The following is a 22,380-nucleotide window of genomic DNA, read 5'->3' as shown; positions in this document are numbered from 1 at the left end:
TGTTTTGGCTTGGGGGGAAATTGGGTCTTGCTCTTCATTTTGCAAGAACAGCTACTGCTTATTATTTTTATCATAATTTTGTGATAATAAATATTTTAAAAACAGAAAACCTGGCAGCTGATTCATCATTGATAACTGACAGTTGATTCAACGTTTTGGCTAGCTGTGTGAGAGAACATGGAATAAGCTGGAAAAAGGAAGGGAAGAAAATTTAACGGAACAGTTGTCACGCAAAATCTCAAAAGTGCTGTGATTACCTTCAGTGGAGAATTCAGGGTTGCAACTGTTTATATATATATATCTCTCACCATAAATCATGTTTGAAAGAGATAGAATTAAACCAAGAGAACAGTAGAATATCAACAACAGTGTTGGTATTCACCATTAAAACTAAGCAAATACATAACTATAATTTCAGACTAAATATAGAAGCAGTCATAGAGGCCTTTGTAGTAGTAGTAGAAGATGATGAAGATGAAGAGTTGGTTCTTATATGCTGCTTTTCTCTACCCGAAGGAGTCTCAAAGCGGCTTACAATCGCCTTCCTTTCCTCTCCCCACAACAGACACCCTGTGAGGTAGGTCTAAGAGAGCCCTGATATTACTGCTTGGTTGGAACAGTTTTATCAGTGTTGTGGCGAGCCCAAGATCACCCAGCTGGCTGCATGTGGTGGAACAGGGAATCAAACGCGGCTTCCCAGGTTAGCAGTCTGTGCTCCTAAACACTACACCAAGCTGGCTATGTAACACAGCATGGGGAAAAGAAAAGCAGAAATATCTAATTTGCTGAAGTATCCTGAGACTCAGTTTCAGTAAGAGCAGCCAAAAGATGGAATAGGCATAAATAAGCAATAGGCAAGTCCAAAGGGTCTCTTCCTATACTTCTAATAGTCAGAAAACCAGTGGACTTTTCAAAGGCACAAAGTGCCAGATTCTAGTTCTGCCCAGCTGAACACATGAATAGGAAAGAAAATCAAGGACTTGGCAATATGACACATCTAGAGAAATACTCAAAGGGAAATCTGACTGTTCCTTAAAAACATTCCCCAGTGAAATATTTTAACCCATGCTTTCTCTGACATTTTAGTTTCCCTGAATGGGAATAGGAGTGGTATTAAAATATGCAAAACTCCCTCCCCCCAGTTATTGCAGTTTGAAATGGTACAGCCTAGCAAGGTCTACATGATTCAGCTCTCAAAACATACATAATGTTTTGAGTATTGATGTTATTATTTGGTACTTTGTGGGTCCCACAAATATTCCCAATCTATCTGGCACCCATGATTGAAAGCCATTTCCAGCATAGTGATAAGGCACAACAATGCTAGGATCTTGCCACAGGTGCTTTTGTCATGCCTGGAATTGCCCTGCCAGTGTTTACTGGAGCTTAACAGATTTACTGGAGTTTAATAGATTTGGCTGGAAGCACTACCATTGCAAAAGGGGCAATCCCATCCAACATGTGATGCTTGGAAGAGCCAAAGTATAATATAACTAGAGGTAAAGCCCATTGTATTTTCTAATACAATGGGCACTAGCCTGGGCGCTGCTGGCCCTGACAGCCTTGCTGGGCTCCTGGTGGGCCCCTTCCGCCATGCCAGCCCCGCGGTCCTGCTCCTTTCGCCGTGCCGAAGCCTCCCCCCCCCCGAGGTCCCAGATTTGGCACGTCGGCCCTGCTCTTTTACCGGCGGCGAGGGGTCTTCCCCCGGCCCCCTCACCTCCGAGTCTGGGACGGGCCAAGGGGCCAATTGGGAGCCGCGCACTGCGTGGCTCCCGATTGGCCCCGGACTGACACTCAGAGGGGCCAATCAGTGGCTCCTGAGTGGCCCCTTTGAGTTTTTATCCCAGACTCACCCTGCCCCTTTCTTCCCCCACATTGCCCTTACTGCATTATTACTACCGCTCCCGCGGAGCGGTTTACAGATTTAAAGCAGAAAGTTTGGAACGGTGAGGGTAAAAAGAGTGGGGGCTATAGCCAGGTCCTCCCTGGCCCCCAGTATAGGAAGTGAGGGGGTAGGGTTGCCAACTCCAGGTTGGGAAGCTGCTGGCTATTTAGAGATGGACTCTGGAGAGAACAAGGACCTAAGTGGGATACAATGGCATGGAGTCCGCCCTCCAAGGCATCCATTTTCTTCTAGGAAACTGATCTCTGTAGTCTGGAGATGAGTTATAATCCCAGGAGACACTCGAAATCCCACCTGGAGGCTGGCATCCCTACATCTGCCTCATCCTTTCTCCATTCTGTATACCTGTCCCTAAAATATCGGGAATTAACATTATTCCTTCTTATTTTTCTTCACAACAAACTCATCAGGTAGGCCATTTTTTAAAAAGTTATATATGGGGAAAGTGAAGCAAGTGTTTGGAATCCTTCCCAGAGTGCCCATGTGATGCTACCTTTCTTTGACTTCAATCCTACTTTTTCTCTAAAAGACATCGTAAATTTTAATCTCCAGCTTTTAAAAAAAGTGTCAATATGAGTCTCTTTCAATCCTCCCTTCTGTTATTTCATGGTGATACAAGGTCTGTAAGCTGTAAATTTTGGAATGAATGAGCAATTTTATGAAACTGCCTGACACACTTAAATTTATATAATAGCATTAAATATAAATAAACCTCATTATGCAGAATTTTTTAAATGCTAAAAAAAATGAATCCCCACTTTTTCATGGAAGCTTCCTAGGTGACCTTGGGACAGTCTGACATTCAGTCTAGCCTGCTTCACAAGGCTGTTGCAATGAAAAAAATGGAAAATTATGTATCTGCTTTGAGTCTCTACTCAGTAGAAAAGCACGGTATAAATGAAGTAAATTAAAAAATAAAATAGTGTTGCAAAATGCTTGTAAGCCTGCTGCTTTTTTTCTTTATAACTCTGTAAGTAAAAATGCTAAAAACTAACTTAAAAAAAATAAAAACCCTATATCACATTTTTATCCCACCCTTCCTCCTCCTCACTTCACTGTAAAGCTGATTAGGTTGAGAACAGATATTTGGCTCCATGTTGCCCAGTGAACTTCATCACTGAATGAGAATTTCAACCTTTCATTGCAGAGATATAATAGGAAATGCATATTTCTGCAACAAAAGACTTACAATAAAAAGATTGGGAATTCAGATAATCTGCTCCATGGATTGTTGTAACATCATATCAATATGGTATTTAATCACCATGTTAAAAACATAAACTGAAAAGCCCTGGTGGCTAAAGGGCCCCCGGATGTTTGCAGCTTGTGAACTGGGGCAGGGAAACTGCAGAGAAATTTGCTATGTGGAAGCCTGATTGCCAGTGCATTAAATCTGCAATCACTACAGTAACAGGGAGAACACAAAAGCATGTCCCCTTATAGAAACCATTTCTAATAACAAGACCACTCTAGCTGAAGATCTTGTCCGCCACCCCTCCATCTGTGGCAATATATTATTTTGTCATCAAGTCACAGACAATTTAGTATCATAGCGTTGAATGGCACCTCCAGGGTCATCTAGTCCAGTGGTCCCCAACCTTTTAATCACCGGGGTCCGGTCAATGCTTGACAATTTTACTGAGGCCCGGGGGGGGGGGGGTTAGTCTTTTGCCAAGGGATGTTGCTGCTGCCCGAGCCCCTGCTCCACTTGCTTTCCCGCCAGTGCCCCTGACTTCCCACCACCTGCTGGGGGGTGCTGACAGCAGCAGCTGCGCAGTGCCACGCCAAGGGGGAGCCCCAGCCATGGTGCCCACCAGAGAGCACCAAAGGTGAGCCGGCAGCAGAGTGGCAGGGCAGCCCCTGAGGCAGCAGCCGGGGAGGAGGACGAGGAGTTGCGGACCGGTACCAACTGATCCACGGACCGGTCCCGGTCCCCGGACCGGGGGTTGGGGACCACTGATCTAGTCTAACCCCCTGCAGAATGCAGGAAATTCACAACTTATAGTGACTCCATAGTTTTCAATGCAGGATAGAGTTAGAGGCAGTCTGCTATTACCTGGCTCCAGGTTACAATCCTAATATTCCTTAGTGGTCTCCCATCCAAATACGTACCAAAGCCAACGTTGCTTAGTTTCTGAGATCTGATGAAATTATACTAACCTGGACTACCCAGGTCAGGGCTATGGTCCAGCTTTTATGTTCACAGATGGTACTACATTACTGCTTTCCTAAGGCCAAATGATGATCCAAAAACTGTATGAGAATTCAAAACTAGTTCTTGTTGCTGACTGTATTATTGTTTTGTATTATTGATCTACTTGGCAGGAAATTTGATTTTTATCATGCTGAGCTGTTACTATGAAGTTTTGAGATTCTGTTCATTTTGATTTTTAACACTGTGATTTAAAAAAAATGTAAATGATCTTATGGATCTATTTAGGGCAGTAGACTACCACAAAGGGGTTTTAAAAAATCCCCAGCAAATCACCCATAGTACAATTCAGTTGTGCAGCCCTATGAAAGTGGTAATCTATACCCCCCACCACCACTTCCTTACCTAATATTTTTGCAAAGGAAAAAAGCACAACTGCTGTGTCTTCCCCAGAGCTGAACTACTCCCTTAAAGATAGATTCAAATGAGTAACCGTGTTGGTCTGAAGTAGCACAATCAAATCAGAGTCCAGTAGCACCTTTAAAACCAACACAAGGCGTGAGCTTTCGAGTGCAAGCACCCTTCATCTGACGAAGGGTCCTTGTACTCGAAAGCTCACGCCTTGAATAAATCTTTGTTGGTCTTAAAGGTGATACTGGACTCTGATTTTATTGTACTCCCTTAAATTAATTCATAACACAGCCATACAAGCCTCTTTAAATAGATTCTCTTGGAGGAGGCCAGGCCTTCTCATCCATTTCTCAGGGGGAGGAAAACCCTTCTTGTATCCGTATTAAGCTCTGCCCTGTTCCAAAATACAGCCATTAGCTCATCCCCTGCCTCCTTGCAAGGGGAGTACAGCCCAAGGGTAGTTTTTAGAAACTGCCTTACATGGGCAAGGCATCTGGAACAGCAGCAGCTACTTGATACCCCATTGCTTCAAAACCCCACCCCCACAGATCTCTAGCATCAGCAGGAAATGGTGCCCCAGGCCATAGTGCAAGGGTTGTTCAGCAGAGGAACAATCCCATATCAGCAAAGAGCATCCCAGGAGAAGAAACAGAGGTTGCACTTGCAAAATGGCACCTCCTCACAACACATAAAAAGAACTCTCCAGATGGCTGGGCAGAAATCACTGCTCACTTGCACACCCTGAGTATTTAGTATTTATTAAAGCATGGCAGTGTGATGCATTAATCAGAGTGCTTTGTTTTGACACGGGAGATCAGTGTTCAGATCTCAAAGATGCATTGATTCATGGTCTCTCAATTTATTTTGTGGTTGTTTTTCAAGAAGATACCCTGGGAATAAGTCAGGAAAGAGATTTTCCTTGTTCATATTAATTAGCCTAGATCTGTGAGAGAGATGAGTAGTTGCATCCCTGTTTTAGAAATTATTCTGAAATCCATTTTCCAGAGATAGAAAAAAAATTGAGTAATCTGACTGCTGTTTTGGTAGGTAGGTTGAGTTAGTTTAATGCCTAGGAGAGGCCCACTAACTCCATATCCTGTCCCTTTGAACTAGATGTTACAGGGAATGCTGCATAGATGGGAGAATTCCTTGCCACACACCCAAAGAGGGCCACTTATTCCTGATCCCAAAGTCTGAGCTGTCTGGTTTCTAAAAAATGACTTACTCTCATTAATTGCATATGTCATTCTAACATTCTATGTTAGCCAACAACTGTGACTGAAGGAAAGAAAATGGAGGATTGTGAATACAAAAGTATCTAGTTTGACCAGGTTGTGGAAGTCTCCCAGAGTCATCCGGAAGCCAGGACATGGAACCAAGCAGCCCTGTATGGAACAGGTGCTCCATATCTGGTACTGCAATATTCAACCCCTTTTGGGGATCCTCCCTCACTCTAGGCCTGAGCAATGTCCTGAGCCAAAAAGACATATCGGTTTGCCATGCAGGCTTCAGCTCCTGGCCTTCCCCAATGCTGTGAGTCAAGGGCTTTATAATTTGCCAAGGCCTTGGGTGCAAAGTAACAGGTGGAGAAATGCTTTTAGCAATGAGGTCAGTGGGAATGATGCCCAGGCCTCAAAGGCCAGGGTTGTATAGTCCCACAGAGGCCTGAGAGACAAACAGGTTTGAGTGGTTTTCAGAGTGTATGGCTCATGCTTTGGGCAATGGAGATTATAAACTTTAACAGTAACATAGACTGGAATGGACAGCTCCTTATTCTACATAGCTGCTTGCAGTTTTCTTTCAGTTTCCCTAACTCAAACAAAATGACGCTCTGAAATATGTAAATGTTTATATCTTCTGACCACTGCAATTCTGCTCTTCTCATCAGCATATTCATCGGTGTCACATAGCTCATGTTCAGTGCTGATACTGGGGTTCTTACTCTCAGCAATGATCTTCAATCGTTTCAGTTGCCAATTCAGTGCAGCAGCCTCCACATGGTGGGTTTCCCCACATGCTGTGTGCCCCAGTCTGTTGCACTAGTCATTCCCAGCATGCCACCAGTGGATTTACTCAAAGATTTTTTGAATTGGTCATTGGCCAGCAACGTAACAGTATATCAACATGTCAATCACTTGCATTGGAATCCACTCAAAGAAGGCAAAAAGCTTCCCAGTGGAAGAGAGAAAGTGGACTGGAGCAAGGGAAATGGCACAAATAAAGGAGGAGGTAAGAAAGTCCAGTTTTGCCTGTCTACATGGATGCCTTCCCAACTTTACTTCAATCTTTCTAAAACACAGTAGCAAAGCAGGTTTTGGAAATGTGGGAGATGCACAAAAGGTGCTATGAGGAAGCAGGGAGAATCCTTCCTTCCAACAGCATCCAAACTTAGACAACAGGCAAGATCTAATTGTTTGTAAGATCTCATTGTTTGCTTGCACAACACTGTTACAATAGACCAATATTATCACCTTCATTTTAAAGACTGAAGGACTGAGGCTGAAAGAGAGAGTGATATGTTAGCTAAAGCTGATCAGGTATTCTACGGGTTGGCAGAAAGTCACTCATTATTGAACGTTCTAGCTCCAACCAACTAAAAGCAGCTTTCCAGCCCTCCTCCAGTTCTTTTACTGACCCTTTAAAAACCACCACAGCAGCTTCTCTCCTCTTTCCTTCATGCTGAGGAGGCTAGGCATGTGTTTGTGAACATATAGTGCTTGGGATGAGAAAATACCAGTGCCTTTTTCAAAGCCATCTCTTCCTTCTTCCCATGCACACTCACATATCCTTGCTCTAGACACGAAAGGGATGTGTTTTTTACTCTTTCTCCCTGCATCATCATCGCTTTTTTCCTCTCACAGAGAAAACAAAAGGGTAATCATACAAGGGAAGTTACAACTGGGAGCTGTGGGAAACAGCAGAGGAAAGGTTTCCCCACTCAATCACTGCAGTACTTCTCTGGAACACTGTAACGTTTTGTACAAACCACCATTTTGTGACTTGCTGTACCTCCCAAGAAGACTTGTTTTTAGCCATCATTTTGTGACTGATGGATCTCAAGGCTCTTGAAAAAACCAAGCAGCTCCCCAAAACATAAAGTGTGCCCTCCCTTGACCTAAGCACCAGCTGAGCAGGAATCTGTACTAGAGTCCAAATTCAGCACCTGATTCTCTGAATAATACTAGTTTGTTTTCCTTGTGCAAGGTATTTCAAACAGTAAGAACACTGTGTGCAAGCCTGTGAAAAGGTACCCACAAATACATGTGTAGGCGATCATACTTGGAAGGAAAAAAAAAACTGTGACAGGCTGTGAGTGGGTTGTGCTGGAGTATGGGTCTTGGTACATTAATATAACAGTGTACTGATACTTGCGAGCTGGACTGTATCTGTGAAATGTGGCTGTCTTCCTGCACCTGAGAGTTTATCTTGCAGAGAGCTCTAACATGAAGGCAGAATTTTGCCAGAAGGCAGATTTTTCTGTTACTGCTGCACTGTGCCAGGAACTCTAAGTAGGCACTTTTCTTCCACTGCTTATAGCAATGGGGCCTGGCAACTCGCCATGATTTCTTTGCAACCAGGAATTGCTGCTGCAGTTTTGCACACCACTGTTTATCGCAAGGGCTGCACTGGAGTGGGAATCTATGTAAGCCTATAAAGTTGGGGGAAACAACTGAGATTGTTCTGAATGTTTGTGATAAGGACATCCCCATATGTGATGCCATTTTAAAACTTAGCCACTAGGATATGTTCCCCAATGCCACACAGAGATATATATAGGTCATTCCTTTCCCTCTCTTCAGTCTCCATCATTCCAGGCATAGCTCAGACACAGCTCTGGCTCTTGATGGATTCCACTCCAGTGACATATGCTCTCCCCTCCTCTTCTTTGTACCTCCTTCCCCCACCCCCAACAAATATCCTGAGTGTGAGTCCCTCCTGACGTACTCCAGCCCCAAATGTCACCCATGTTCCTTATGGGATGTAGATTTGGCTGATGGGGAGGGACAGCTGCAGAGACAGTGTGTGATATGTGGGGGGAGCAGCTGCCTCCTAGAGGGTGTCCCTCGCCTTGATAGCTACAAGCCTTGCAGTGCACGCTGCCTGTAAGTAAAAATCTGTCCTCCAGATCCAGGAGGAAAGTATTTTGCATAAATGAATTGCTGACAATAAAGAAAACATAATTTTAGATCAAATGGACTTCAGAGAGAACAGATATATCCTCAGATCCTAGCAGCAAATTCATTTGCAGGCCATCATCACAGAAGACATTGAAAATTCAGAGAAATCCTTACCAGAGTCCTAGGGACTAGGTTATGCTTCCAGTTCCATATACCAAACAGGGGTTTGTGAAACGTTTGCCCTGTTTTCCAAACTTTCATGCATGGCTAATCCAAGCCATTCTGCCAAGGAGAACTGTTCCCAGGACATTTCACTGATGCCCCAGAAATCAGCATTGATACCTTAAGCAGATTGCCTGTGCAGTTAGGCTGACCTGTTCTAACCCATCAAGGTGGATTTCCTTGGAGACTTCCCTCACTTTTCTGGATTGGCAAAGGAGAAAAAAAAAAGTAAGCTGCTGCAGCTATCCCTATGCTAATTTATGCAAATTTAATATTGCCCATAATTTAGCATGACCACCAAACTGAAGAGCACAAAGTAAACTTGAAAAGGCTTATTTAAAGTTGGTGATGTGGGCCTCCAGGACACTCCCAACTCTGAAAAGGACAATGGGACTGGCAATTCAGTCCTGGCTCCAATGAGTGTCTCCCACTCATTATCCCTTACCTTTCGCTGTTGCTTCTCCCAAGCAGGGTCGAGCAGCAGATCACGATCCCAGTCCTCCTCCTGGGCCATGTAGTCTTCAGTTGTCATGTATGAGTGGTTGTACTGGATGTGCGTTTCTACCTGCGTCGCCATGTCCCTTCTGTCTTGAACACCCCCTTTTCTATGTGCCTATCTTGCTCCCTACTATCCACAGTCCCCTGTGCTCTTTCTTACACTTAGCCCCCTTCTCTTCTGTTCACTCCCTTCAGCTCTTCTTGGAGGTCAAGATCCCCCAGTCCTCCCAGACTGTGCCTGCCTGCTTTGCTGCTGCACCTGTCAAAACCAACCCACGTGACCAGTCCTCAATAAGTATTATCAGCCTTGGGAAGGCGGATCAGATTCCATCTTAAAAAGGCCAAGGGGAGGGGACGGTACAAATGTCCCTACCAACCAGATGGGAGTGAAGACAGCTGCTGGCAAGCCAAGGATCCCCCTTTAAAACAGACCCAGCAGGCTCTTAAAGGGGAAATCTGCCCCTTTGGAATATGTAAATGTTGTGTCTTGACACAATCTATGCTGAATACAGAGTGACGGCTGCTGTTACAAACAAGGGTCTCCTTGTAGTGTGCCAGTGGTTAATATGAGCCAAGTGCATCAGAAATGCAGGGGGGAAAGACTATTAAATCAGGGAAGTAAACCTATATATTCATGTTTGAAAGCTAGGACAAATTCCTAGATCACAAGTCTTCCTGCAGCCTTCAACATTTCAATTTTCAAAACATACACCGAAATCATGACAGAACAAGTCCCCCCCCCAACCTGCAATTATGATTAGTTTTTAGCTTTGAAATGTTAAAATACAGTAGTCTCTAAAAACTGAGCAGTAAAAATGGGGAAGGATGAATCCTGCCCTTTTTGCTTACTGTTCAACTTTCTGTAATGTTTCCTAAACTGATCCTCATGTAGCACAGGACCATCAATGAGATTGTGATATCTGCCCGTCCAATCCAGATGGATGTGGGGGTTGTGTCATTTGATTACTTATTTGTATGTGGAAAGAAACATTCTGCACATGCTTTACATGTTCCAGGGTTATATTGAAGTATCAAAAAAGGGCTTCATTTAACTTTAAGCGAGTGTTTGGAATGTCAGAAACTGCCCTGAAAGGGTATTGGTCACCCTTCTAATCCTCTCCATCATGCTGCTATTTAGTGCATTAAACTTGCTGCAAAAACTTGAAATGATTAAGTTTGGCTCAATCCTGGAAAGTGAATGGATGTCCACTTCTTTCAGAAGGGAGACAGTTAGTGTTGTATGGTAGTTACCATGTCCAAAGTGAGAGACCCAGATTCAAATCCTTGCTCTGCCACAGAAGTTTGCCAGTTCCATGCTCTCAGCCTAACCTACCTCACAGAGTTGTTGTGAAAATAAGACTGAGGATGTAAGCAGCTTTGGGTTCCCATTGGGGGAAAGATGGGGTAAAAACAGAGGGCCATTCCGCACAGATTCTTTGTAGCAGGAGTGTGGCAAATTGTAATCGCCACTAAAATGCAGTTATGCACAACGTCGTAGACAATCTGCCACACTCCTGAAACCGATCCGCAAAAAGCGCTTCGTTGTAGCGCTTCCAGGGAAATCCCAAAAAGTGGATTCACCCTCTGGAAAGCGCTACACTCTTGCAACCAATCTGAAACACTAGTGGGAAAGTTCTGTGCGTTACCATTGTTGTGGTTTCAGCAAAGTCCCACCTCCTGGCTCTCTCCTCTGATCTTCCGGCAAAGCAATCGCCATTTTTTTTCTCAGAGCGAGCAGAGAGCAACGAACCAGCGAGCCTTCATTCACCCAGCGAGGCTTTCCCGGCTGCAGTCCCTCTGTTTTAAGTCACCAAGCACCACACAGCCCCGTTTGCTGGTTTATTTTCCCTTTATTTTTCCCTTTATTTTCGGCCAAAAATCGTACCTGTGCATGGGGGGGGGGGATTTTTTTTTTCACTTGGGGAAGCGTGGCAACGATGAAATGGCAGCTCACACGCCACCTCCTAGCTAGATGGGTCTCTCCGTTGCAACAAATCAACGCCGATTCGTTGCAACGTGTTTGTGTGTGTTTTTTTTTTAAACCTGCCTTAAAGGGAAAGGGACTTTTCGGGAGCATGATAACGGCCGCCCATTGGCTGCTCGTTTGTTTGACGGCCAGGGGCGGGACAAAGCTCAGCAAATATCGCTTCCTGGATAGCTTGTGGGAAATGATAGAAACGCAACTGGATTCCACTACAAAGGCAGGTATGCATAATGACGAATTCCACTATTTAAAATGGCTTTTTTTCGTTCCTAAACCAATTTGCAACATTGATCCTAGTGCGGAATGGGCCAGAGTAACTAAATCAATGAAACATTACATTATAACATTCAAATACATTTGCCCAAACTGTCATCCTACTTCTAGCATTGGATTTAAACTCAAAACTAAAGGGAGGAGGGAGGGTAGATCTGTCTTGATGAGTGGCATGAAAAGACAATAAGATAATAATTTAATCTGTACTATCCTGAATACAATGTCCACAGATTTGGGACAGCTTCCAAACAGGTTAAGTCAGGGGTGGGGTGGGTTGGGGTAGGGTGTGGCCAACATTTGTTTAATCCATGCTGCCAATGAAAAATCTGTAGTTCTCCTGCAGGCTGCTCCTGTTACACCAAAGCTATTCTTAGGATCAGTGGGTAAGGATTTGTTAGAGGCATAAGAGAGAGACTCATAGATCCAGAAATTTCACTCAGAGATCCCTGAAAATGCAGCCAAGACCCAAGAAATCATGAATATGTGAAAAACTTTGTAACATTCTACTTCTCCTTCCACTCATGTTTTTAATTTATAAGAATCCCCCCCCTTGAATTCTGTATTTTAAATTTGTTTTTCAATCTGTTCTCTCTCCCCATCTCTTCTTCTAGTTACACTTATGGGTTAATTGAAAGGTGTGAAATGTTAAGATTTTATTAAGATTGTAAACCATTTTGGGGATTCAAGTCAAAAAGGCAAGTCCTACTAATTTCCTATCTTCAACTTTGTTGTGCACAAAATAGTGGGGAATCTAGTTTGTACACCAAGGAGGACCTACCCAACTTCTCAACTACCCCTGCATCTTATGAACTGGACTCCCAAGCATTCTTTTCTTCTACGATAGAGCTGTCTGTGCCATGTTTGGCCTGGAGAGTTCAGAAATGGTAGAATATTGCTCAGAAAAGGTGTTAATTCTTTCTGCCCATACTTTTTATTCTTGAGAAAATTTCACCCTTAAGACAGAAGGGAACCCTGCATAAGCATTGCCGCCACCAAGCACAAATAAACCCACCAGGCTACTTGCAAAATAACTTTAAAAGTCCTCCACAATCAGCATCAAGACAAATACCTGCTAGTCTGAATATTAATTCGGAGGGTTCTCTGACTTTATTAATACCACTACTACTACTATTAATAAGAACAATGATGGTAAACTTATTGCTATCCCTCCCTTCCCTGGTCTGCTCAGGACAGGTGACAACCAACTTTAAAACAATCATATGAATTCAATAAACAATAAAACAATTATTACAATTGGCCCACCTCCTCCTAATAACACAAAACCTTTCTCCCAGTTGTATTGCTGGATGGGCTCTCAGGCAAGCGTTTATACCTTGGTGTTTATATCTTGGTGTTTGTACCTGGCCTCACCTATAGGCCTGACGGAACAACTTTGATTAAAGAACTGTTTTAACATGGACTTATGAAGGGGCTGCCTATTCATAGTTAAGCCCCCTCAGACCCTCACACAGAACGGTGCTGCTTACAAGCTAGGAAAGCTAGTCCTCCTTTATAATTTTAACCGAGTAACCTGCTTCATTTTTAATAACCCAAACATAAAACAAAAGCCTTATTTTAGAAATATTTCCTCAAACTGACTGGGGATTTGACGGCACTAAAGTACTTATTTAAAGTACCAGTTGCAATGTATGGCTGTGAAAATTGGACCATAAGGAAGGCCGAGTGTCAAAAAATTGAGGCTTTTGAACTCTGGTGCTGGAGAAGACTCTTGCGAGACCCTTGGACTGCAAGGCGAACAAACCGGTCAGTCCTAGAGGAGATCAGCCCTGACTGCTCCTTAGAAGGCCAGATCCTGAAGATGAAACTCAAATATTTTGGCCACCTCATGAGAAGGAAGGACTCCCTGGAGAAGAGCCTAATGCTGGGAGCGATTGAGGGCAAAAGAAGAAGGGGACGACAGAGAATGAGGTGGCTGGATGGAGTCACTGAAGCAGTCGGTGCAAACTTAAATGGACTCCATGGTGGAGGACAGGAAGGCCTCGAGGATCATAGTCCATGGGCTCGCGATGGGTCGGACACGACTTCGCACCTAACAACAACAAAGTACTTATTTGCAAAGGATATTGTATGAAGCTGCTTCTGAATATAAATAAATTAACCTGTGAAAACCAGCGACTAAACTACCCACCCAGACTAATCACCGTTACCCTTTCTGAGGTAAAATGCCCACAACACTGGGGAAGGGAAACTCGGAGCACACAGCTGTTAACGGATTGGCAAGGCGCTCCATCAATCAAACATAGGTGGAGGAGGAGGAGCCGAGAGACGCTGATTGGCGAAAATGATATTATTGAAAACAGAGCGCGCCGAAAGGAAAAACAGAACGAGAACGCGCACAAGTTGCGCATGCGCTGCTATGGCTGGCACTGGTTGGAGCCGGAACGTGGTGCCCGTATACGCGGGAGCGGTGCTGGGGGGCGCGCTCGTTTTAGAGGTGTTCGTGGTACTGCTGCAACTACGGCACGAAGAGGGCGACGCGCACGAGCACGAAAAGGGGCCGCCGTTCCCGTTCGCGTCGCTGATAGCCTTGCTCTTCCTGCTTGGGAACGCGCTTGAGAATGCACGCCGCTTCATCACTGCCTCGCCCAGCACGCGCGGCGTCATGCTTGCGGGGGCGGGCCAAGGCTGGGAGTAAGTGACGCGCCTCCACCTGTAGGTGGGGCCGAGGCAGAACTTGATCGATGGCACGTATGGCCAAAGGGGGCGGAATCTGAGAATAAGGAGGAGGGGATTGGGCGAGGGGGGCGTGGCTTGTGGTGGGAGCAGACAAAGGGTCAATCCCAACCAGAAGGTTGGTGGTAGTGGGTGTGTTTGGGATTTCAGTGTCTCTTAACGCGAGAACTCTGCATGTGCTCGAAGGCATTATGTTCCCCTCCTAAGACTTTTATTGCGAGAGCGATTTGTTTTGGAAAATCAGGGTTTTGTTTTAGTCTGTTGTAGCTGGAGCAAACGAGAGTCAAGCTGTAGCATAAAACAGATTTGCTATGGCTAGCACCACTCCCAGATCCCCAGGATTTTACCAGGCCAGAGTTAGCAACCTTGATGTAACACGAGTTCTTTCATCCAGTTGACAAAAGGGAGCTAAGCAATGAAAACCTGTGCCCAAATAAATCTGTTGGCCTGTGTTGCAAAACTGCTTTATTGATTAAAAATAAATCTTGTAGCACCATATGGAGTCACATCGGTAGCGTAGGTGGGATGGAAGACAGCATTATAAGATGAGATTGAAAAATGAATAAATCGTGAAAGCAAAGGTACTTAAGTTAGCCGTTCAAAGTAAATGAGATGTAGCCAGAGGATGGGAAAAACCAAGATTCTTTCTCTTGGGTTTTTAAAGTTATTTTTGATTAATAGAGCAGAGACAGAACTCTTGTAAATAGAATCCCTGTAGTGAGCCAGGTGAGATGCCAGTTTTGAAAGGAGAGTGAATCGAACAGCAAGGTACCATCACTGCCATTCTGTAGCCACCTGCTCTCTCTTCTTTTTCCAGTTACTGCTACAGCTGCCAGACCCACGTGCCTCCCCGCTGTGCTCATTGCTTCTCCTGCAATGTTTGTGTCCTACGCCGTGACCACCATTGCACGCTACTGGCCCAGTGCTTGGGCTACCAGAACTACCGCTACTTCCTTTGCCTGCTACTGCACGGGGCTGCTGCCCTGCTGTTTGGCTGCCTGCTCAACGCCAAGGTAGTCATGTTGCTACAATGGGAGGAGACTACTATCCATACAGTTCTTCTGCTTGTTGTGCCATGGCTCATGCTACTGATAGGTAAGGAGTTTTATTCCTGATGTCGCAGTGAACCTTCTGTCCCATTTACATCCAGGTCTGGCTCTCTCCCTTGGTTTGGAGATCATTAATTCTGTCATGCAGCTGAATGCCTCTGGAGGAGAGCAAAAGAGTCAAAGGAGTTGGTCCACTATGAGTTTGTCCTTCCCTTGTCTGTCAGCTACCTGTCTGAGTAATGCAGCTTCAGTCATCTTCAGTGCCCTCTTTTTAGGGTTGGGAGGAGAAGAGCTCTTTTTTAGCATACTGCTTTTCACTACCCTCAAAGGTTACAATCATCTATCTTTCCTCTCCCCCCAACAGACATGCTGTGAGACAGGTGGGGCTGAAAGAGCTCTGAGAGAACTGTGATTGGCCGAAGGTCACCCAGCTGGCTGCTGTGCAGGAGCAGGGAATCAAACCTGGTTCTCCAGATTAGAGTATGCTGCTACTATACTATGCCGGCAGTATGAACAGATGGACTCCGATTCTTTAAGTTGCTGATTGGATGCGTTAGCAAAGTGGTCTCGTTAAGACCTGAATTTCTTTATTGGACCCAGCTGAGTTTAAATGTATGCTGTGAGCTGAGTCTAAACGACAGGCAATAATGTTGGTCAGTCCCAATAATGTGTAAATGTACATGTGCTGAATCCCCCCAACCTTTGCAGATTAGCCTCTAAGATCCTCCCCCCTTTCCCAGCTAGATTAAAAGAAGAAAATGTGGGGAGAAAAGGGGTTGGCATTTTGTTTTTTGATAATTGGATTCACATTTTTGCTTTCTGTGTGATTTGTCCCAAGCTTGGCCACTGTCTGCAGAGGTCAGGCAGATGGCATTTAGAGGTGAAGCTTTGTCAGTGATGACTCCCTGCCTGTGAAATGCCCTTCCCTATGAGGCTTACCTGCTTTACTGGCCTTTAAGTCGTGGGCCAAAACATTTCCCTTTACCTGCACGTTTCATTAAAGCATTCCTTCTTTTTAAGCTGCTTTTACAGCTGTTTCTAGCCTGAGGACTCTTTCACATATATTTATTAAAACATGTATATCCCATTTCTCCTTTACTCCTAAGGGGTGGGGTAGTCAACAGATAGATGTCTGACAATTGTAGTTGGTGCACAGGGACATATGGAAGAAGACAGTCCTTCAAATATCGATTTAGGCTGCTTAATGCTGTTTTTAATGGCTTGTATCAGTGCTTTATTGATTAAGGTGACCAGATTTTAATATTGGTAAAGCGGGACATCATTGACTGGGGGGGGGTTTCTTGATTAAAAATGTGGTCTATATGGAGCAACAAAAAGTTTCATAGAATGCAAAAATAGTATTGTAATATATATTTTTTAATTTCAACATAAGTACAATTTGCCAAGTACCCCCCAGATGTCCCTCCCAAAGTGGGACAATCTGGTCACCTTATTATTGATAGCCCTGCAGCCTAATCAGGGTTTTTTTGCCCAGGGTAATGCTCCCAATGAATTGCACTGAGAGGAAAGCCTTTTTAATATTTATTTTACTGCAGCAGAATAGACATGGGAGTTCCCAAGTGTGTGTGCCCTACACCTGGTAACACAGCTTTTTATACACCTACCTCATGCCTACCTCACAGAGCTGCCTAGCTAATTCCATAATACCATAAAGAGTCATTTCCAGAACTCCCTCTCTCAGCCCTCCCCAAGAACTGCTACCTTGTTTTTCAGAAGGTTCGTTTTTTACAGAACAGAAAGTACATTTCTTTATTTGGGGCCTTGATGCAGAGAAGTTGCTTGACCCAATCTTTAATATAAACATTCTTCATCCTGTATTATCTCAAAGGAATTTTCTAGGCCAGCAGTGGGTAGAGACAGGCTCTCTCTCTTTCTTGAGATTCCACCATGCAATTTCATAGATACATTTCCACTGGATACTCAATAAGAAGGTTGTGATCATTTCTTTGAATGTCACTACATCGTTATGGTTGATAGTATTTATGATTTTATTGAATTTCACTTCAAGCAGGCCTCTGGAGATTTGCATCTCCTCATCTTTCTGCTCAAGACATTGTCTTCTCCACCATCAAAACTGAAACGATTTGCTTTCATCTCCTGCCTCTCTTCCTTCCCTTCATCTCCTGCTCCTCTGCCATATCTTATATTTTCCTTTCCCTCCCAGTCTCTTTTGACAAGTTGACTATCTTGTTGTTGTCTCCTTCATCCTTCATCCTATCCCTTCTCCACTCTGGATGCTGCCTCTCCTATCAACCTGACCTGTCTCCTCCTCTGGTTCTTTTCCAGTGGTATTCATGAGAACCAGCATTATGCAGTGGTTAGAAGTGTCAAAATTTGGGTGACTCAGTTTCAGATCCCCACTCTGCCATGAAACCTCACTTGAAGAACTTAGATCAGTCATTCCCTTTCAGACTTCCCTTCCTCTCAGGATTGTTGTTGTAAGGATAAAATGGATGAGCGTAAAATGGTAACTCACTTTGGGCCCCCATTAGGAAGAAAAGTGGGTTATAAACATCTGAAATTAACACACACTACAATTTCAGCCATTCATAACAAGCTTTCTGTTAACCCATCCTGACACTCTTAAAAAATTCCCCTTCTACCTCCAAATTCCTACACCAGGCTGCTTCCTCCAACTATCAGGTGCTTGCTTACCACTCTCCATGCAAGCTACCCTTACCAAAGGACTCTGTCCTCAGCTGGTTTTCTTCCTGTTTAATCTCTCATTTAGTGTTTCCGTATGAGCAAGTTATTCCTCTGCAGCTCTTTCTCCCAAAAGGACTTGGTCTCCAGCCTTACGGTCATTCCGTTTCCTGAGATAAAATTTCAGTGCCTGTTAGCAGAATAGGAACTAGGGCATGAGGAGGGATTACTGCTGATGTGAACAAGCTTACAATAGGGGCTGTGTCTCCTACTGCTTGATACATGACCTGGATGTAAATGTTTTCATGTGCTGTTTTATGGTGCAAGAATCTACTTGAAGAAGTAAAAGTCGGTTTTTATATTCTGCTTTTCAGTACCCGAAGAAATCCCAAAGCAACTTACAATTGCCTTTCCTTCCTCACCCCACAATAGACACCCTATGAGGTAGATGAGGCTGAGAGAGCTCTGATAGGTCTACTCTGTCAGAACAGCACTATCAGGGCTGTGACAAGCTCAGGGTCACTCAGCTGGCTGCATGTGGAGGAGCAGGGAATCAAACCCAGCTCAGCAGATTAGAAGCCTTGCTTGCGCAGGGTCCATGCTAATCTTCTCTGTATCATTCCAATTTTAGTATATGTGTTGCCGAAGCGAGTACAAAAAATATGGATGGGCTTTGAATTTCTCCCCTAGGGCAAGTCAGTGTTACAACCTTCATTTATGCCTTTGTGACGGATGTCTGCATGGTGGGCTTCCTCTTCTGCACTGGTTTCCTGCTCTTCCATGTTTTGCTGACGCTGCGTGGACAGACAACCAAAGAATGGTTTGAAGGAAATCTCCAGTATGACTTGGGATGGCGGAGCAATCTTCAGGATATTCTGGGAGAGCGATGGTACCTTGTGTGGCTCTCGCCTTTCATCACCTCCCCTGTGTCAGGGGACGGAATCACCTTCCAAACCAGGAAACTCAAATCTGAGCCACTTGCCAAGTCCCGTGACTGCTAAAGGTGGGTTCTATGTGCATTCTGAGACCATTTTATTATTTATTTCATTTCTATGCTGCTGCTCCTAGATCGACTAGCCTTCAGTGACTCAAAACATAATTTAAAAGAGTAAAAGGAATAAAAATCAAAGCATAACATTAAGAACCCTCTCCCATACTGCCCCCCCCCCAAAGAAAACACTACACCAAGCTGCTGAATTGCTGTGCTATATTTTGAGCAGGATCCTTGTTTGTTTGTTTATTTGATTTCTATACCGCCCTTCCATATGGCTCAGGGTGGTTTACATACAACATGGGGGATACATGGAAGGAATTAGTACATAACATAAACAAATACAACAACAACAACCCAATAATGCAATTACAGTGATAAACAATACAACAGGAACGGAACCCAGCCAAGGCCCCCAAGAAGACAGACTGGTTCAGGCCATGGAGGGGCGAAACTGTTGACGGTCTCAGGTAAATGCCTAGTGGAGGAGCTCCCTTTTGCAGGCCCTGCGGAATTTTGGGAGCTCAGACAGGGCCCTGTTCTCCCCCTCACTGGCAGTCTTCAAGCAAATGTTGGATGCACACTTTTCTTGGATGCTTTAGGGTGCTTTGGGCTGATCCTGCATTGAGCAGGGGATTGGATTAGATGGCCTGTATGGCCCCTTCCAACTCTATAATTCTGTGATATATTTTGGAAGACCCACTGTGGGCGGAGCAGTGTCCAGGACCCATCTAGGTGTCCGGACATCGCTTCTGGCTCCACAGGCCAATCCAGGTGCGCCCAGCAAAGGTGCCAAAGGCACTTGCACAACAGGCCGGCTGGCTGCAGGAATGTCAACCGAGCTGCCAGCGGCATGCACAGGTAGGGTGGCAGGAGCGCCCTTGGGGTGGGGGTGGGGCACCGCTGACCCCCGTTGCGTTCCTGGATGCAATGGGCTTTCAGACTAGTAATTAAATAAAGCTATCAATATTATAAAATGAGCAATGAGTACTCAAATCCAGTTTGGTCATGAAAGCGCTTGTTTTGACACTCACTCTGTTCTTCCAGGTTTCCTTTTCGCTGCTTACCAGAGAAGATCTGTCTTGGTGTGGAAAACTGATGGCTGCCTTTGATCAAAACTGAAGATGATTTTACTGTGGAACTCTCAATATACTGCTCCGCCTTCATCAGATCTCTGTCTGCTTTGGCCCCTTTTCCCACTGCAGAAATGCTTCTTTGGTGTTTGAAGTGGTTAGCTTCATTGACTGGGAAGGAAGACAATATGGGTAATGTCTTTCTGGGCCAACTTGTTTGGGACTTTTTTCATCTCAGCTCAACGTTGAGGGACCAAATTTCTTTGCCCTCTCTATGCTTTACCATTAGATCTTTAGCCCTTAATGTCATCTCCTCCTTATTCTCTCAGGCAGTAATGGACATTCAGTAGTTGGAAATGGAGGAACACTATAAACTTGGTGAGGAACTGCCAGATCTGTGGTAATAGTGGAGATTTTGTCTCTCTTTTCCTTCCCCTCTGCAACAGTTGAGGGGCTGGGTGGGTGAGTTCCTGGAAAATGTACGCAACACATTTGTAGAAGAGAACAGAGCTTGGTCTAATGCATTGTGAGATTCTCCAATTCCCGTATGTTGTATTTCTAGTAATATTTGTTTACCCACCTCCTTTAGGATTCTGCCTCACAATAGTTGGCTGTTGCAGCTGTCTGCATTGATGACCTGGGGTCTTTCCATGTGGGGCTACCACAATATTAGTTGCCTGTTAACAGTTCACTATGCGCACTCACTCCTTAAACCACTTTCCATCAAATCTGGTCATTAGTGTTATTGTAAACCCTTGGAGGTAAGCTCCAGGATTGGGGTGCAAAGAGGACTTTGGTGCCTAACTGAGTTACGTCTAATTATAATGTTGCTAATTTGGAAGGTCAAACCACTGGTCCCTCTCTAGCCCATGTGGTGGCTCATGAGATCATGGGAATGGAATCCAAGCCATTCTGCACAGAGGGTAGGTACTCCGCTAATGACACCTCCCTCCCCCATAAGATGGAAAACATTTATCTAAAATGGTACACTGAGCAGAACACAATGGCCCCACAGCAGTAGAAAGGAGCAACGGTGGCCCAAGAACTTCAGCAGACTCTGAGAATAGCAACAAATCCACAAACCTGCTTTTCCCAGAAAATCTCTTAGCAACTCTCCCCGGGAGTCCTGGGAGATGTCAGCCTACGCACATTGTGAGTAGTTCTTTGTACCTCCAGCAGTAAGCTGACATATAGTGCTAACAAATCAAAAAGAGCAGGGAAGAGGCTTGTCCACACTACCAAGCTCTGGTGATGTCCACTCATTCCATAGCACTGAGGAGTCGACTTGGCCAAATTCACTGCAAATCTCTTATCTACAAACCCTGCAGGGTAGCTTTGGGCAAGCAACTCTTTGCTGATTCAGGGTTTTGGCTGAGATCTTGACCTATTTTGTGAGGTTGTTGTAAAGGCATAAGAATACTGTGCATATAAAAAAGTTATTTAAACTACACTCTCGTTGGGACTTTTTTCTACAAGAACATACAAGCAACCTTGCTTAATCAGAACAAGTTCGTTTTCCTCCAGCATTGCTTTTCTGATTACTGTTCCATATTCTACATTTCGGGCAGGGTGTGTGTACGTCTTATGTGCTTTATCAGCAACAGTGACAGAGAAACAATACAAGCAGTTATGTAGAAACTACCTTTGAGAGCAATTTCTTTTTAGAAAACTGTAACATATAATTTGTATTTCACAGAGGATGGCAGCTGTTCTAGGTGACAGAGAAAAAGTGCCACATTCTCAGCAAAAGGCTTCCCTAGGGATGCCAGCCTTCAGGTGGGAACCGGAGATTACCTGGAATTACAGCTCATATCCAGACTACAGAGATCAATGCCCCTTGAGATTCTGGGGGACTCTGTGGCATTGTACCCCACTGAGGTCCTCCCAGACTCAATCCCCAAATTTCTAGGACTTTCCCAGTCTGGCAACTCTAACCCCCCCTTCCCCCCATCCACCACCAGTGGACAGATGGGACCTGGCAACTCTAGTTCAACTCTCCTGTACACAAAGCTGCACTTGATGAAATTTTTAAAAGACAGCCATTAATGGATTTTGTGTTAACAAGAGTGTGTTTTTGCAGAACTCTAAACCTCACAAATAGAACAAGGATTAACAGTATTTCTGAATGTGGGACAGTCCAGGCGGAGTACCCATATATTTTGTCAATATTATTCTAGTTGAAAAGGTTCCATAATGAAGAGCTGGCTCATGTGTCTTGCTTCAGCCTAAGAATCTGTATATTACTTTTACATGTTTTACATCATTTGATGGCTGGTGTACAGTGCCAGTTCTGGGGCTTAGGCCTGACTGAAGCCCTACCACCCCCGTTGCCATGACAACTGCCTGAC

The 22,380-nt window shown here is 44.5% G+C and overlaps 2 protein-coding genes and 1 non-coding gene across 3 annotated transcripts in view; 1 reads left to right on the top strand and 2 right to left on the bottom strand.

The window, feature by feature from the left end:
• ACTN3 (actinin alpha 3) overlaps window positions 1-9,582 on the bottom strand; it is a 44,574-nt gene extending 34,992 nt beyond the window's left edge. The window contains exon 1 of the mRNA XM_077328949.1: window positions 9,252-9,582. Within this exon, the coding sequence (XP_077185064.1) occupies window positions 9,252-9,383 (132 nt within the window). The 5' untranslated portion in view covers window positions 9,384-9,582. The remainder of the gene's footprint in view (window positions 1-9,251) is intronic.
• Window positions 9,583-13,903: 4,321 nt separating this feature from the next.
• Window positions 13,904-21,480, top strand: ZDHHC24 (zDHHC palmitoyltransferase 24). The gene is made up of 4 exons (XM_077328898.1): window positions 13,904-14,213; window positions 15,073-15,350; window positions 18,659-18,971; window positions 20,007-21,480. Exons 1-3 carry the CDS (start codon window positions 13,939-13,941, stop codon window positions 18,967-18,969), a joined length of 864 nt encoding a protein of 287 aa, XP_077185013.1. The 5' UTR covers window positions 13,904-13,938; the 3' UTR covers window positions 18,970-18,971; window positions 20,007-21,480.
• Window positions 18,517-18,623, bottom strand: LOC143828055 (U6 spliceosomal RNA). The gene has a single exon (XR_013227489.1). It is a non-coding gene; the product is annotated as a U6 spliceosomal RNA (small nuclear RNA).
• Window positions 21,481-22,380: the final 900 nt, after the last annotated feature.

This window comes from Paroedura picta, chromosome 1, assembly GCF_049243985.1.
Source record: "Paroedura picta isolate Pp20150507F chromosome 1, Ppicta_v3.0, whole genome shotgun sequence".
NCBI lineage: Eukaryota > Metazoa > Chordata > Lepidosauria > Squamata > Gekkonidae > Paroedura > Paroedura picta.
This window is presented reverse-complemented; position numbering and strand designations above follow the sequence as displayed.

Bases quoted from the DNA above. Each gene is read 5' to 3' on its own strand.
- ZDHHC24 (XM_077328898.1), top strand. From the start codon at position 13,939: ATGGCTGGCACTGGTTGGAGCCGGAACGTGGTGCCCGTATACGCGGGA. The intron at 14,214-15,072 runs GTAAGTGACGCG...TTCTTTTTCCAG, and splicing joins GGGGCGGGCCAAGGCTGGGA to TTACTGCTACAGCTGCCAGA. The intron at 15,351-18,658 runs GTAAGGAGTTTT...TTTCTCCCCTAG, and splicing joins ATGGCTCATGCTACTGATAG to GGCAAGTCAGTGTTACAACC.